Source organism: Corvus brachyrhynchos, unplaced genomic scaffold, assembly GCF_000691975.1.
Source record: "Corvus brachyrhynchos isolate BGI_N302 unplaced genomic scaffold, ASM69197v1 scaffold114, whole genome shotgun sequence".
NCBI lineage: Eukaryota > Metazoa > Chordata > Aves > Passeriformes > Corvidae > Corvus > Corvus brachyrhynchos.
Window position 1 is genome coordinate 2873186 of NW_008238337.1, and position 16493 is coordinate 2889678.

Consider the following 16493-nt stretch of genomic DNA (forward strand, 5'->3'; position numbering starts at 1 on the left):
GAGGGGGGAGCGGGGCCGCTTTCGGGGTGTCCCTGTCCCTGGCCTGCCCCTGGCCTGCCCCTGGCCTGTGGTCTGCCCCTGCCCTGTCCCTGCCGGGGATGGGTCCTGCCTCTGTTCGGGTACCAGCATTAGCGTCCCTTTGGGTTGCCCGCTACACCATAGGTGTCCTGGCAGAGAGTCATGGAATCACCGAATCGTTCAGGTTGGAAGGGACCTTGAAGATTGTTTTGTTTCACCCCTCCTGCCTTGGGCAGGGACACCTTCCACTGTCCCAGGTTGCTCCAAGCCCTGTCCAACCTGGCCTTGGACACTTTCCAGGGATGGGACAGCCGCAGCTTCTCTGGGCAACCTGTGCCAGGGCCTCCCCACCCTCACAGGGGAGAATTTTATTAATATCCAATCTAACCCTGTCCTCCGTCAGTGTGAAGCCATTTCCCCCTTGTTCAGGCACTCCAGGCCCTTGTAAATTGTCTCTCTCCATGTTTCTTGTTGGCTCCCTTCAGGTCCTGGAAGGCCACAGTTAGGTCATTTGGTCTGCACACATACAAGGAGTGTTACAAAAGGGGTTTGTGTAATGTGGAAATAGGGATTAGGACCAGACCAGCTGTACAAGGAGCTGGGTTGCCTTTTAAACTTGAGTCCATCCAAACAAAACTCTGTTCTGAAATCTGAGTGGGCAAAATGCTGGATCCTTAGCTGATAAAAGGATCCTAGGAGAAAGTTGATGCAGTGTAATGGACATTGACAGCCTTGTTATGGGAAGGATGAGGGCAGTGGCCAAGTAGCCAAACATTGAGCCGTTGTTGCTGATGAGGTGTCAGGAGTGGCTGTTGGATTTGTTTGTTTACAGATAAAGGAAATTGGTGAGATAACCCCGGGGTGAGGAGTCAGTACCTGTGTGAGGAGTCAGTACCTGTGTGAGGGGTCAGTACCTGTTACTCAATGGTCCTTCCAGCGTAGTAAAGAAGCTGCAGCAGTTGGAAGTTGAAGCCAGACAAACCAGAGCTACAGATACTTTGGATCTGTAAAGTTTTGATTCTTGTACAGCCAGCTGATCTCAGCCTTTCTGTCTGCATTTCTTCTAGGGAACTGTTCTCTCCATCTCAGAAGTACCAGCTCCTTGTCTATCATGCAGACTCCCTCTTCCATGACAAGGAATATAGGAATGCTGTCAGCAAGTACACGATGGCCTTACAGCAGAAAAAAGCCTTAAGTAAAACTTCCAAAGTCAGACCTTCTACTGGGAATGCTGCATCAACACCACAAAGCCAGGTATTTAAGAATTGATAATGTGCTGCATGAAGTGATCACGTTCCCTCTTCCAGTTAATGTTGCTGACTCAATATTCACAGAGTCACTGAGGCTGGAAAAGATCCTTCAGGTCGAGTCCCTGCCAAGTCCATCACTAACTGTGTTCCCTGAGCATCACCTTTACATGTCTTTTAAATGCCTTAGATTATGCATTTATCATGGCAAATAAACCTGACTTTTAAGGCTGATTAGTTTGGTAATATCTGTGTGGTGTTTTCTAATGCAAAACTTAAAATGGTCTCCAACATAAAATTTTTCTGTATGTGTATTTCATACTTTTAATTTGAAGACAGGAACAATATGAACTAGCAGTGAGTTGCATTGTTAGCTGACTTGCACTAGATATTTTTCAACACAGTATAAATATTTATGAGGAAACCTTATTAAAAGTTTCATACCTGATTAAACCAATATTACATTTAAATCTTTCTTTCTGTTTCAGTGTTTACCATCAGAAATCGAAGTGAAATACAAAATGGCTGAATGTTACACAATGCTGAAGCAAGATAAAGATGCCATTGCTATTCTTGATGGGATTCCTTCCAGGCAGAGAACTCCAAAGGTGGGTTCTGGCAGGTTTTTGTCACAGGTTCTTGGTCAGTGTATCTATAGGGCAGAACACAGTGTACAGGTATAATGGCATTATGTCTTCTTCTGTAGTTAAATATTGCTTGGTAGCATTTCCTAATTTTAAATTAGCTGATTGGGACCCTTTTCTTTAAAATCATACCAATTTTGTATTTCCTCTGTTAGAAAGAATTTAAAAAAAAAAAAAAAAAGAAAGGAGTTAAATGTTTTGTGCATTTTTATTAACTTCTTGTGTAGTTGGAGCAGTGCAAAATCCTTGAAAGGCTGGAGACTTTGGCAAGTAGAAGGTTTGCTAGTGCTCCATCTTTTAAAATCTTTTAATCCTTTCAACAACAGTTTAGGTAATGTTAAATATTTAGATCCCTTTGTGGTCTGCAGTGCCAAATCTGTGGAGTCTTTGCTTGCTGGCTCTGTTACTCAGAAGGGCTTAAAAGATTAACACATCAGATCAGTCAACTGTGTTTCATGTTAAATTGTCCTAAAAGTGTACATGGGTTAAACTCCAGTTAATGTCAGAGTGTTCTGTTCAAAGATCAAGTTACAGAACAGAAAAAGTTGAGAAGAGTAAACTTTCTCCTGTATATACCAGTAAATGAAAGTGCTGTAGCAGAAACCAGCTACTTGTGTAGAGCTCAGATAATTTCTGTTCTTTAGTCAATCATGGCTTCATTCAGAAGCTGAATGGAAACTTTCTCTGCCTTGCTAAGCTAATTCAAACACTTCCGTGGATACAGAGAGATTCCTGGAAGAGACTGATTAATGGATATACAGATCCTTCTTGGCATCATGTAGGAGCACTTGCCCATCTTTTGACTTCTTTGGTGCACAGCACAGATTTCAAGGTGCACTGTGCACATACAAAAGAATGTAGATTTTATTTCTATACTCAGAAAGAAGCCAGAATTTTCATTTTATACTATGTGGTACCTTAGAGCGTTCTCAGAAGAGCAGCTTATTTTGTCTTTTGCCCAGATCAGAGGCAGGCAGACTTGAAGACAGAGTTGTGAACTTTCTTAGTGATTCTTTCTCCTTCCTCACACTTGACTGTCCCCACATTTCTGTTGTCTGTAGATCAATATGATGCTGGCAAATCTCTACAAGAAAGCAGGTCAGGAGCGCTCCTCGGTGACGAGCTACAAAGAAGTGCTGAGGCAGTGCCCCTTGGCCCTGGATGCCATCCTAGGTGGGTGTCTGCACACTGGGAGCATTGCAGTGTTCAGTAGTGTTGTAATTTGAATTGCACTTGGGACTCTGTAACTGTCTTGCATTTGCACATCATACCCACATTATGTAAATTGTAACAAGCCCTGTAACAGCTGTTTGTGCTTGTCAAGGGATGGAGTTTCTGACCCTCAGACTGTTTGTATCAAAGGCAGTTTTGAGTGGCTGAGTGATGGATGAACCCTTCTAAACAGGCTTGCTCTCGCTGTCAGTGAAGGGAGCAGAAGTGGCCTCCATGACCATCAATATAATCCAGAGCATTCCCAATTTGGATTGGCTCTCTGTGTGGATCAAGGCATACGCCTTCGTGCATACTGGAGACAACACCAGAGCAATAAACACCATTTGGTAAGAGTTGAAAGAGCATGATGCAATCCAATAATACATTAGTTCTTATATACAATGATATGCAAAATGTCATTTATAAATAATGGGCATTTCTTTCCCTTTAAGCTCTTTAGAGAAGAAGTCATTGCTCAGGGATAACGTGGACTTGCTGGGGAGCTTAGCAGACCTGTACTTCAGAGCTGGAGATAATAAAAACTCCATCCTAAAATTTGAACAAGCACAAATGCTGGATCCTTACCTAATAAAAGGTGAGTAAATCCTGAGAGAAGGTTGACCTGAAGAGTAACAGCTACATGCAGTGGAATATTGTATATTGTTTACCCAGCTTTCAGCTCAGAGTTGACATTCAGAAGCTGCATGTGTTGAACCCTTCCTGGTAGTTGCACAGTTTAAAGTAGGTGTTTGTGGTTTTGGTGGCTTTTTTTTCTTGTGAATGAACATTTCTTGAGGATTGATCCTCCAACGTGTCTCTTTAGGAATGGATGTTTATGGCTATTTATTGGCGCGTGAGGGTCGGCTGGAGGATGTGGAGAACTTGGGCTGCCGGCTCTTCAATATTTCTGACCAGCACGCAGAGCCCTGGGTGGTATCTGGGTGAGTTGTCTTCTTTCCTTTCTCACCTCAGCTCTCGATTTGCTGAGTGTGGTGGGTTACAGCTGACACGGTGGGTTCAGCTTGTTTTGTTCAGAAGGTGCTTTCCTATCCTGTCTGTTCCGTTCTTGGGTGCCTTAAACTAGCTCTCTGTAAATATCCGTCATGTTTGTTTTCTGTATGCTAAATCTGTTAGAGTTACCACACTTATGCAATACCAGCAATACAATAAATAGCAGTAACAATTTTAATATTTATAATGGGGTTTTTTTAAACTCCAGAAGAAGTTTTTTTTCTTAACTTCAAATGCAAGGAGTTCAAAACCCCCGTGACTCTACACAGGCACCGCAGGCAGTGCTACAATCTCTCTCCTCTTTCTGTAGGTGTCACAGTTTCTACAGCAAACGATACTCCCGTGCCTTATACTTGGGAGCCAAAGCTATCCAGCTGAACAGCAACAGTGTGCAAGCCCTGCTGCTGAAAGGAGCTGCTCTGAGGAACATGGGCCGGGTGCAGGAGGCCATCATCCACTTCCGTGAGGCCATCCGGCTCGCGCCCTGCCGCCTGGACTGCTACGAAGGTGAGCCACGAGAAGCTACTCACAGCTGCTCCGGTGTGAGGGTTGGTGTCATGCTGATGATGAGGCAAGGGAATAAACAGCAGTTCTTCCCTCCTGTTGGCTTTCTAGTAAATAATTATTACCTCAAAACCATGAAGCAGTCGAAGCTGTCAGGTGAAATATACCACTGAATGTGTGGGTTTGTAAGAATGACTTTCAAAAAGGGGTTTTCTTGGTTTTTGTTTTGTTTAATCTGGGTGTAAACAAACTTAGGTGTTTTGAGCAGCTCGCTTTTGGATGATGACGTTAACTGATAGTTTTGCTGGGAGCTTTGTTTTGTCATATTTGTTTAAATATTTAAATCTTGTTGATCTCAACAGCAGCTTCAAGTATATAGTGAGTGGTGAAGAGTCCAGGTGAAGTATTAATTATCTCAGTATTGGAATTGGACAAAAATGTTAGATTAGGTGTACTTAGGGTTGGGGTTTTTTTCAGTGCCTGCCCATTAATTAAGATCAAGTCAATTATCTGTAAAATGAGTATGTTGACATGCATAGATTCACTTTCTCAATTGTAATTTGTGTTTGCTTATTGGGGTGTCAGCTGTTCAGCACCTGAGTGCTACTAAGTGCAAATAATGATGGAGGGGTGAGTGCCTGTGGTGCTGACTCAAGCCCTGCAATGTTTCTATCTGACACCACCAGGTCTCATCGAGTGTTACCTGGCATCCAACAGCATCCGTGAAGCCATGGTGATGGCAAATAACGTGTACAAAACCCTGGGGGCAAACGCACAGACCCTCACTCTGCTGGCCACAGTCTGCCTGGAGGACCCAGTCACGCAGGAAAAGGCAAAAACGTTGCTGGATAAAGCTCTCACACAAAGACCTGACTACATTAAAGCTGTGGTAAAGAAAGCAGAACTTCTCAGTAAGTTCCTTTTCCCCATGTTGGTTTATTTAAAGATACCTTTGTACGTGAAAGGATGTTCTGCAGCCACATTGATGGGAAGGATGGAACAGTGATCATACAGTCTGGGGATTTATCAGTTCTATCCTGAAGGAAAAATCACAGGAATTAATTGCATCCAGCAACTGATATTACACTTACAGCAATTGCAAACAAAATGTTTTGACTTCAAAGTAGATGTAATTGTGAGTGCAACAGCTATTACAACAAAAAGTCATTGTTAGAATTAATCTTGCAAGAAGTAGAGCACTGCTGTCCTCCTGCTGACAGGTCTGGAGGGACAAATAGCCTTGTGTTGGGAAGACTGTGAACACTGTGACTTTTTATAGATTTGTCTCAACTATTAATTAAAACAGTAGTTTTGCCTGTGAACAGGTAGAGAACAGAAGTATGAAGATGGGATTGCTTTGCTGAGGAATGCCCTGGCTAACCAGAGTGACTGTGTGCTGCACCGGATCCTGGGAGACTTCCTCGTGGCTGTCAACGAGTACCAGGAAGCCATGGACCAGTACAGCATAGCCCTGAGGTAAAGCACACCCTGAGACTGCAGGAGGTTTATAAGAACCAATAACCAGTTTCACTGAGTAAAAAGATGAGCTATTAATTGATTAGGATGAGAATCAGAGGTGGCTTTATATCAATCTCCCTTAAAACAAGCAAAACCACAGAAATGACACCCTGCTAATAAATTGGTTGATCTTAAGACTTTGAACTGAGAAATGCAAAATGTAAGGACTGTAAAATGCTAAATACGTCACTAGGCTTGTGATTTCTTGAGTAACAAAAGGATTAAAGTATGGAATTATTTGTAGTTATTAATTATTATATAGTCAGGCTTTAAGATCAATTCTTTTACACTAGAAGGTGCATATAAAAATGAGCTACTCGATAAATTTAAATAGTGTGATTCAACTTAACATAACCTAAATGCTATTTTAGAGTGTTACTTTGTTAAATATTCCCATGTTTTGATTGCAACATCTTCAATTTGCCTTAAACCCAGCACATTATGTCCGCTGCAAACTTGTATAGCTTAAATGGGTCAGCTGGTTTTTGCCTGCACAGATTATATTTAGTCAGAGTCATTTAAATTTTTACTGCTTTCATGTTACTTTATAATTAGTATTGTTGGGAGAGGTGACTCAGTTTTCTGGAAGAGTGGGATGTTTAGATAAATGCATTCTTGGGGATCAGAACTGTTTTATAAAGAGATTTAATACTCAGTGTTACAGTAGCTCAAGGGGAAGTTGCATCATCATCTAAAATAAGCTTCCTGATGATGTTAAACAGGAAGTGCAGACAATAGGATGAGATTTTATTGTTATTCTTTACACTAAGGTCACAAAGAGAAAAAAGTTTCAGGACAAGGCTTTCTTTTTCTTCACTTGTTCAGTTTGGATCCAAACGATCAGAAGTCACTAGAAGGATTGCAGAAGATGGAAAAAGAGGAAAGTCCAACAGACGCCACCCAGGAAGAAGATGTGGATGACATGGAGGGAAGTGGAGAAGAGGGGGACTTGGAAGGCAGTGACAGTGAAGCAGCTCAGTGGGCAGATCAAGAACAGTGGTTTGGGATGCAGTAAAAGCCTCCTGCTGCTCGTTTTGGCCCTTGAACACACCACTAGGGCCACTCTTCTTAGAAGAACAGAAACTATGATTTTTTTGCAGTAACAAAGGACTTTTTTTTGTTTTTTTAATACACTCTGAAACCAGTTAATAGTTCTGTGCATCTCAATACTGTGGAGATTCTTGATGCTTCTTATTTATTAAGTGTAAGGGACTAACTGCATCCGAGGTTATTTGCAACTTTCATTTTGAAAAATTCCTGCTAAAACTAAAACCATCAGAATCTGAGGTGTGTCATGAGCCTGTTGTTTGTGATGAAAACAATGTCTGAGTTCTGTCCAGGGCTAAGTGTGCTTGGGCAAGTTGTAAATACAGTGGTTTGTACTCCTCTGTGGGAAAGGTCTTGCTCATTTGTATGCAGCCATTTGAGTCTGGGGGAGCTGCTCTCAGTGAAGTCTGGGGGAGTTACTTGAGTGTGGCTGAAGCAGCACTTCTCTTTTGCTGTATTTGTTGAATTAATTTGTCTTTTTCTAGGGCATTGCCTGTGCTGTCCAGGAGAAGTTTGGGACAATAGGCAACTTGGACTTGCAGGACACTTTTTGTAGCTGACTGATTTCTTTGTGTTCAGAATTGAGCCAGTGGTGGAGAATTAAAGTCTTTTCTTCAACCCTTACTAAACCCTGTAATCACTTAAAGTCTCTATGTTAGCATTTATTTTAAAATGCAGTTTAATGTTATTTCAGTATGTTCCTGGAAGGTTTTGCAGCAGTGACTCAAAGCACTTTACATTCTGTATACAGCACTGACATTTAAAATGCTATAAAAAGAATTAATCCCTCTTCCCTTGCAGTGCTGGAGAAATGTTAAATTACGCAAATCCACATATTGTCCTGTTTTTTCCATGTTTATGTACTTCCTGATTTTGTCAGGTAGTTTTTGAATTCACATCTTTTTCCCTCACCTTTTGAAGCAAAATTGCTTCACATACAAATTCCCAACCTCAGCATAACAAGGGTGAACTGCTTTGGGTAATCTAGAAACTGTTTCATTTCTGTGGGCTTGATGTGTGGGAAGAGGAATTACTTATTTTTCTTACAGTTCTGACTTCCTTAGTCTTTACCAAAACGTCTTTTTTTCATCTTTATATTGAGAGTTTAATTCCTTTTGTATTTATTTTGTTACCACAGGTATGCTGGAGCACACAGACTTTTTAGAAAGCTAAAAAATAGTTTCGAGTATCAGTTGGAGGAAAAATGGCTGTTTGTTACAAACACATGACATGGAAAAGAAGCTTCTCCCTGAAAGGCAGATAAGGGTAAAATATTCCTCTGTGATGTTGTATCAAAAATGCACAACAAAAGCAAGAGGCAGATTATTGTCTGTTCTGGAAATGTTTTGGTATGACAGGGCTTACAAAGGAGGAGTCCAATAGTTCATCCATTTAAGAAAAGAAAACAGCTGCTTGTCTGTTCTCTCTGGAATTCTGTGGGCTTTAGATTTTCCAAAATACCAAACTGAATTATGGTTATTTGAAGGTGATAGGGGAAGAACAGCAAAGCAAAGCTGTCGTGGCAGTTGGATTGGCATAAGGTGCTCCTGCTCTTCCAGTAAGCAAATCCACCAAATGGGGGCATCTCGGGGAGAGCAAATGTTTCATTAATGACTTTCTGGCAGATAAGGGGCCTCATCCTGTTCATCTCTCTGCCATTGCTGTGGGATGCAGTGAATGGATTTCAGCTCATCACACGTCTCATAACAGAAAAAAACATGCAAGCATATTCAGAGCATCTTTTTTTATATAAAAAAAACTTTGCTTTCTCCTCACACTCAGTGTTCACCAGACATATTCTACAGCTGAAAGCTGGGTAGCTGCATTAGCTTTCTAGTTTTATTGCAAACCTCTGCTGTGGATGAAAATGGAGTTGTTTGTGTTACTAAACTAAAGACAGGATACATTTAATTGTGATGAGGAGTATATGAGGTATGTGATGTATTTTTCAGCCATTTTGTTCTAATGGTTCCTTTGAATAGGTCATTCACTGCAGGTAGAAACCACTGGCCTTACACATTTCTCTGAAGTATTTACATAAAACAGGAAACTGGAGAACCACAGTTCTATTGAAACCATTCTGTAGTGTGTTTGTAGATAATCTGATAATCTCTGCTTTTACAACAGGCAGGTAACTAAACTTATTTCAAGATGAGTCCTTAGGTGCAGCTTTAGCAAACATGTCCAGGCACACCTAAGAACACCTTGAGATGGCTGTCCAAAGTGGAGTTGTATCCTCACAGCTTTGGTTTTCTGAGAACTGGGTTCCTTACTGAAAATGGGAAGTTGTCAGATAAAGCCTGGTGAGTACCTGATGTGTTGGGGTAGCCGTGTGTGATCTTTGCTAAGAGTTGCACTGACTGTGGGACTTTGAGGTGCCATACATGTTGAGACTATATAGAGAGATATATTTGGCCCTCACTTCAGAATTCTAGAGGGATTCTGCTTGCCTATTAATGAGCCTTCATTAGTGCTTTAATTTTAGAAAGTGATCTCTGGTTTTGCAGAGGTCTGGTACTCTCCAATGCAGTTACAGGCTTTTAGTTCAGGGAATGTAACAATTAGCCCTTAATAAGCAGCTGACCTCATTCCCTCCCTCAATCACATGCTCTGCACCCGAGAAGAAAAGATCACAAAGCCAGGAACTGAAGTTCAGGCTGTGTTAAATCAGTGATGGAAATGAAACAGTTTGGACATGAGGCAAGAAATTTGCTGCCATCCAGTTGTACTGAAAAGTCTTGGTGTGTCTGAGGTGCTGGTCTGGGGCTGGGTAAAGGCAGAGTGCCCCTGTTTGCCCGAAATCCTCAAATTTAAATCACATATTTCATTACTAACTTTTAATTCTTTCATCACTTTGACAAGAAGTGATGGGAAAGGGACAGAATTTCTTCAAAATTGTACATAGATTTGGGTAAGGGCTAAAAGGCTGAATTTACCAGAGTCTAAAAGCAGCACATATTCATGGTGTGGTTAGAAATTGCCTAAATAATGCATTTACTCCTGTCATGTGCTGGTAACACCTGAAATAGTGGCAATGTTTCTAATTCTGATTTCCAGATCATGGGAATTCTAGAATTGTGAAGCAGAGATAAAGGAGGGACTGAGGACTGCTGGCCCATATCAGTGTCCTCTGTTGAATCGAGTTGCTGCTTCTTTTTCTGCTGCTGCTGATTATAGAGAGATTTTTGATTAACCAGGATTTTTTTTTTCCCCCTTTCAGTAACTGTCTTCCTCATTAAGCCTCTTTGTGTGGCGATTTTTCCCTCCTTGCTTTTCAGGAGCTCAGTGATGTGGAAACTGATCCATCCAGGGCAGAAGCAGGCAGGATTTCTGATTCAGCAAACCCTATTCCCTCATTTAGATCTCAGTGGTAAGAAAATCTCAAAGGCTGTGTCTGCCATTGTCATTTCAAGTTACACAAACATACCACAACCAAATATATTTAAAAACCCCAGATCTGCAGTGTCCATGGTTCTTGAATTTAGTGACCTTAGGAGGGCTTAAACTCAGTATAAACCTGTGACTTCAAACTAAATAGCCTTAGGTGGTTAAAGTGTCCTTTGGAAGCTGGCCAAGAGGAGGCAAGGATGTATAGAGGACTGGGTGTTTGGGGAGGAAATAGATAATAAATAATATAGATAGATAAATTTTGGTGCAAACAACTCAGGAAAAAAATAAAATGTTCACCTGGGTAACTTCAATGTAACAATTTCTATATTAAGGAAAGCCCTTTGGCCAGTCCATGGCTATCACTTGGTGGAACAACAAAATAGAATAATCTGTTTTCACTCACTGGCTTGAGCCTTTGCTTTGCAAAGTCAGTGGCTCTGGGGTGTTGGGTGTGGGTCCCCAGTGGACATTTACTCTGTACAAACTTCCCTTTTAAAGAGCTTCCAGAGGGGCCGAGGACTTTGTGAGTTTGGAGATAAGATTCCTTTTCCTCCCTTATCATCCCATCAAAACAGCCATGTGGCAAATAGAGGGATGGTTCAGGGTATTGGGTAAATCCCTGGAGCCTGATAAATTCATGTCCAAAGTCTTCTCTGTGCTTCCATGTGGGTAAAACTGTTGGGATGAAATCTTTTAGAAGACCTCTTCAGGTGCTCTGAGCTTCTCCCATTTCTCACCCACCCTCCTGGGGGTGGATGTGGGCTCTAATCATACTCAAATTCACCTCGAGGTAAAAATAGGGATATTTCCTGCCCTTTGTATTTAGAGTTTGGTGTAATATGTCCATAATGCCTCATAACTTGAGCTGTGGGGAATGGTTTCTTCGCTCTGTGCTGTCAGTGGACTCATCCATGTGATGCTTTAGAGCTGGGGGTTTGCAGGGAGAAGAGGAGGAGGAGGGGGAGGATGAAGCTGTTTATTTCAGCATCTCTTAACACATACTCTTGCACTGACTACCTTGGCAACCCACTGAGCATCACGTTCTCCTCACATGGCTGTACTCCAGCTGGGGGACTCGTTCTGCTTAAACTTGCAGATCATCCTTTAAAGAAATGTTTAAAAATAAGGTGTGAGTTGGTGTGAGTTTGCTCAGAGCTGTCTGAACGTGCAGCTGCTGGAACCAGCTGAGGAATGCACCTCGCTGTGACAGCAGCACGAGCTGGGTGCTGAATAACGACTTCCTGTCATTGCTGAGCTTTACTTTTGGCACCGGTGCTGGGGACGAGAATTTCCACAGGCAGGAAAAAGGGGCAGGAGAGGAGCAGCCGGGCTGGAGCGAGTTCCACACGGGTGCGTTGGGACAACAGTGATGGTGAGCTCTGAGAAACGCTCCATTTTCCCAGGCGGGCTGAGGCTGAGAAAGGGAAGAGGTGCTCATGGGGCTGTCTCCCCCATCTGCCCTGGCCAAATGCCTGCGGTCCTGAGCTCAGGTGTCCGTGGGAAGCGCTGCCGGAGCCCTGCAGCGGGAGGGGCTGTGCTGACAGCGCCGGCGGTGTGTGCCAAGGCCCGGCTCTAAATCCGGCTGCGAGAGGAGCTGCAGCGGGAGATAAGGGAGTGCGGAGCCGGGCTCTGACAGCCCCGGGGCGAGCAGCACAGCTCAGCCTGCCCAGCACAGCACTACCATAGTAGGAAGCAGCCACCAGCAACTCAGCCCGATGCGTTAACGCACCCTCCACCATCCTATAGAGCTGCTGGACCATGGAATTCGACCCCTGTATTTTTAAACATCACACTGTTGCGTTTGAAGGGTCTCAGATGTGTCACCTCATTTGGATAATGCTGTTTGCCAGCAGGGTGCTGCTATCAGGGGCTGGAGGCTAAGAGGCATTACACTTAATGTAAAACACATTCCTAAGTTGTCTCTTATTCCAAACAAAACCTAGTGTTTGGGCTTTGGAGCAGAGCATTACAGGACACTTGGAAAATCCAGCTTTTACCCTGGGAGTGCTTTAGCCTTGCCCGGCAGCAGCCTTGTGAGCTCGTGGCAGAACAGCCCCTGGTTTGGGGAAGGGAGTGAGCCCAAAGCACTCCCAGCAGGATGCTCGTGGTGTGGTTTGGAGCAAACACGTTTGGCTTCTCTTCCTTTTGCCTACAGAAAGGGAAGAGACGAGGAGCGACTTTAGGCTGGGGCAATTTAGAAAATAGAAAAGGACAAAAAAAATATAAAGATGTAGTTGGGAAAGAATTGTTTATTTTACCGTTTCTCAGAGGGATTTTACAAACAATGGAGCATTTTAAAAAAACTGAGTGATCAAAGTACTTGACAGTGTCCCTTAAACACACACACAAGCCCCTGGACAGAGGAATCACACCAGCGAGGAGGTCAATACTGCCGAGGAGCAGCTGCATCTGCATAGTTCTAGGAGGAAAGATTGCAATGGTGTTGGTGCTAAAAAGTGTCATCCTGGCATTAAAGTAAGAGCGCGCTGCAGTGCCTACGCACGGACCTGCAGGAAACAAAGTGCATCAAATAACACGCCGAGTATGTATTGTAGAATAAATTTATTTACCTGATACAAATGAAACTAGGTGTGATGCTCCTTACTGTCAGCATGTCAATAGACAATTGATCTTATTTACAACTTCTAAAGGTCACACATGCAGCTGTGGGAACTGGCTACGTCGTCGTTGCTTTTTAGATAAATGCATCACGATATTTTGTATTGCACCAACATCTGTCTTACTGCCTTAGATTTAAATAAGTTACATTACAGTGCAAAAGAGGTTGATTTGCACAGATGATAAAAAAATCCAATGTTATGAAGTGGAGGCTTACGGTTTAACATTCATCTGTAATCGTTTCCATGGGTTTATAAATAGGAGAGCATTGTACAGAAGCTGTTGGAGTAGGATGTTTGGATGATACAATACAGAGAGAGATCCGTCTACAACCCAAGGCATGCATTATCTGATATTGTACATTGTATAAACTGACATTTTACATACAGGAATATGGAAATTGGCTGACAGCTCTGCAATTCTTGTTCAAGGATAACCAAACTCTTCTCCATGCAGCACAGAAACCCAACTTCTCTGGAGAGAGTTCCGACTTGGTAAGCTATATTGCACGTTTGTACATCTGTATCATGAAGTCCTAATGGTACCACACATTTCTTCCACAGAGAACACAATGAGTTTTGTTTTTAGGGAAAGCAAAGAATCTTTACACGATACATGCAGAAGTTTTGGTAGATGTGTTGCTAAAAACACATGCACGCAACAAAACAACCTTACATTTCTGCAAAATTGTTTAGGAAGCGATTACTCCAGTATTGCTGAAAAGGAAAGAAAGAAAAGGCATCAGTTAATGAAAGGATGAATGCTAAGTATCATTATACAAGCAAGACTAAGATCAACAGTGACAGAAGAAAGAATGTTAAGTTTGGTAACTGGCTGCTCTGTCATTGAAGGGACACTCTCAGGTTACTTTGTTCTTGAAGCTCAGAATCCTCTGGATTAAGGCTCAGCTCTCTTGATTATCAGCAGAGCCAGCACTTCCTACTCGAGACTGCAGTGAAAAACAAGACACATTTAATTAGCTTTTGCCTTTCTCTGCCTGACCAGTGGTAACAGACAATTCTCACTTCTTTGGAATTTTTACTTTCAAGTTCCACACCATGCACTTGTTTTTTACAGTCGAGGCATTACGGCAAGTTTGGCCCCAAAGTGACCTAACAATGTCCCTTTTCCAAGTTAGGCAGCTTGTTCTGGGAAGCAGTAGGAAAGCTTTGAAGAAGTCATTAAACTACACGGATTAATGTGTAGGCAAAGGGTAGAGTACAACATCCTAAAGCTCCTGCTGTACTTCACCCCTACCACAGCGTAAGGTCAGCCTTGTGTCTGGAGAGACTGCTCTGAGTCCCTACAGCTCCAGGGAAGCTCTTCCAAACACTGCTTCAACACTAAAATTTGGGCTCTCCTGCTAAGATTTGAAAATGCATATTAATGCAATTAAGGATGTAATTAGCAGAGATTAGGGAAACAGTTAATGGTTAGAAGTGCAAAAAAGTAAACAAGACAGGTGCAAGAGACAGACGACTCTGTATTGGTTTTACCTCCCTTCATGTCAGCAAATCCAGCCCCCTTTGGGCTGTGTACCATGAACTCTGGGCTCGAGCTGTGTTCTCGGGCCGGCACTGCTGTACTGCATTCTATCATCAGATTAAAAACTCAGTTTCGTACCAGGAACCTCCCCAACAGCCTCTCTACCAACACAAGCCTCGGAGCACTTTGACAGACGGGTAGAAATGTTTTTCTGCAGCCTCTTTCATACTCATTTTTTTGCAATAATGTTTTGGGAAACCAAGTATGAACTATTTTTATTGCTCAGATGCCAGCAAGAAGGAGCAGCTCGTTGTGTAGCTCAGCACTTTGGATCGCTCACACGTGAAAGCAGAGAGCCCCAAGGCACTACAAAGACAAAAGCTCCTGTCTAAAAATTCAATGCATGACTGCAGCTGCCTGAGCATCCTCCTTGCTACAGAACACGGGATTCAGGAGGAGCTGCTCTCATTCCAAATCCCACTGGGTTCCCAGCACAAGCCAATATCCTTCCTGGTGTTCCCAGCATAAGGCAGCATCAATCCCATGATTGATCCTGGTCTTACACACCCCTCTCACACTGGAGAATAAGCAGTGATGTGTGAGGGCACCAAGGAATCCAGAAAACAGCAGAGATGAAAAAGCTCGGTGAGATGGGAGCAAAGAGAAACAAAAAATATGAAGTTATTTTTAAGAATGGAATGGGAGATCAAGCCTGGGGAATTCTGAGTTAGTACTGCTTGACTAAGGGCTGCTGTTACCTTCTCTGGGCTAACATGGTTCAGTAGGAGTTACCTTCTTCAACCCCAGCACTGGGGAAGTTGGAGAGGAAGTATTTGGGACCAAAGAAATTAAATGAGATGTTGGTAAATGAGTCTGTCCTGAAAAGTCCTCCCTTCCTGGCTTCTCCAGCTGAAAGGACTGAGGCTGAAGGATGACAGGATCTATACAGCTCAGGATAAACACTTTAGTTCAGACATTTCCTGCAGAAATTACAAACTTTGCACTGCAGTTCTGTACTTTCTAGACCAGAAAAGCCCTCAGCTGCCTCATGCTCCTCCTGCAGCCTCCCCCAGCCTGCTCACCTGCCAGGGCTGAAGCCCAGACCCAGCACTCCAGCTCCAGGACCACAAAGACGTGATTCCAGGGCAGGATGCTTCACTGCCCAGGAGGAAGCTCATGGTAGATCTGAACATTTGGTCAATCCCAACCAGGCAAGGGTGGGATTTACCACACTTGGAAAACAGAAGTCCTGAAAGCACAGCACAGCTGCCATCAAACCCGAGACCAGCAAGCGCTGATCTTGGGGAAGCCTATTGCTCCATTTCTGCAGGAAAACTTGGACAAGACTGGGAGAAATAGAAGAAAAACAGGGCAGATGAAGACTGCTTGGGCTCTGTAGGAGCACCTTATAAAACCTGACTGTTCCTGTAAGCTCAGGAGCCTGCAGGGATGGAGCCCACTCCATCTGCCCACCACTCATCCAGCTTTCAAGGCAAACTCCAAGGAACACAAGGCCCTACCCCAAGTGCCTCTGAGACTGCGGCATGAACGAGCTCTCAGATGTCTGTGGAAATCCATGACAAGCAGCAAGATTCATCTTCAACACTGACAGATCCAACAGAGAAGGTGTTGAAGACTGAATTCTACTTATCTACAGTCATTCACCCCTTCAGCTTCTTAAGAGAGGGGAAAAGGGGGTGTATAGCAGGATTATTTGGCATAAAAGACACGAACAAGAAGCAAATTATTCATGGTGGCAGCCAGACACGTGGCTTTAAAAAGGCCACAACGTGGTGCT

At 43.1% G+C, this 16493-nt stretch overlaps 2 protein-coding genes across 3 annotated transcripts in view; one reads left to right on the forward strand and one right to left on the reverse strand.

The window, feature by feature from the left end:
• The first annotated feature begins 98 nt into the window (after positions 1-98).
• Positions 99-10655, forward strand: ANAPC7 (anaphase promoting complex subunit 7). Its single transcript, XM_017734708.1, has 11 exons — positions 99-202; positions 969-1272; positions 1754-1873; positions 2971-3082; positions 3315-3468; positions 3574-3716; positions 3945-4062; positions 4443-4639; positions 5323-5547; positions 5962-6112; positions 6980-10655. The coding sequence occupies exons 1-11, from the start codon at positions 99-101 to the stop codon at positions 7167-7169; spliced, it is 1818 nt and encodes a 605-aa protein (XP_017590197.1). The 3' UTR covers positions 7170-10655.
• Positions 10656-12820: 2165 nt separating this feature from the next.
• ATP2A2 (ATPase sarcoplasmic/endoplasmic reticulum Ca2+ transporting 2) overlaps positions 12821-16493 on the reverse strand; it is a 43184-nt gene continuing 39511 nt past the window's right edge. For both annotated transcript variants that reach the window (XR_001862183.1, XM_017734790.1), the window contains exon 21: positions 12821-13926. Coding sequence is in view for 1 of the 2 variants with exons in the window: in XM_017734790.1 (XP_017590279.1) it covers positions 13913-13926 (14 nt within the window). In the remaining variant the exon portion in view is untranslated. The remainder of the gene's footprint in view (positions 13927-16493) is intronic.

Bases quoted from the DNA above. Each gene is read 5' to 3' on its own strand.
- ANAPC7 (XM_017734708.1), top strand. From the start codon at position 99: ATGGGTCCTGCCTCTGTTCGGGTACCAGCATTAGCGTCCCTTTGGGTT. The intron at 1,273-1,753 runs GTATTTAAGAAT...TTTCTGTTTCAG, and splicing joins CATCAACACCACAAAGCCAG to TGTTTACCATCAGAAATCGA. The intron at 4,640-5,322 runs GTGAGCCACGAG...TGACACCACCAG, and splicing joins CCGCCTGGACTGCTACGAAG to GTCTCATCGAGTGTTACCTG.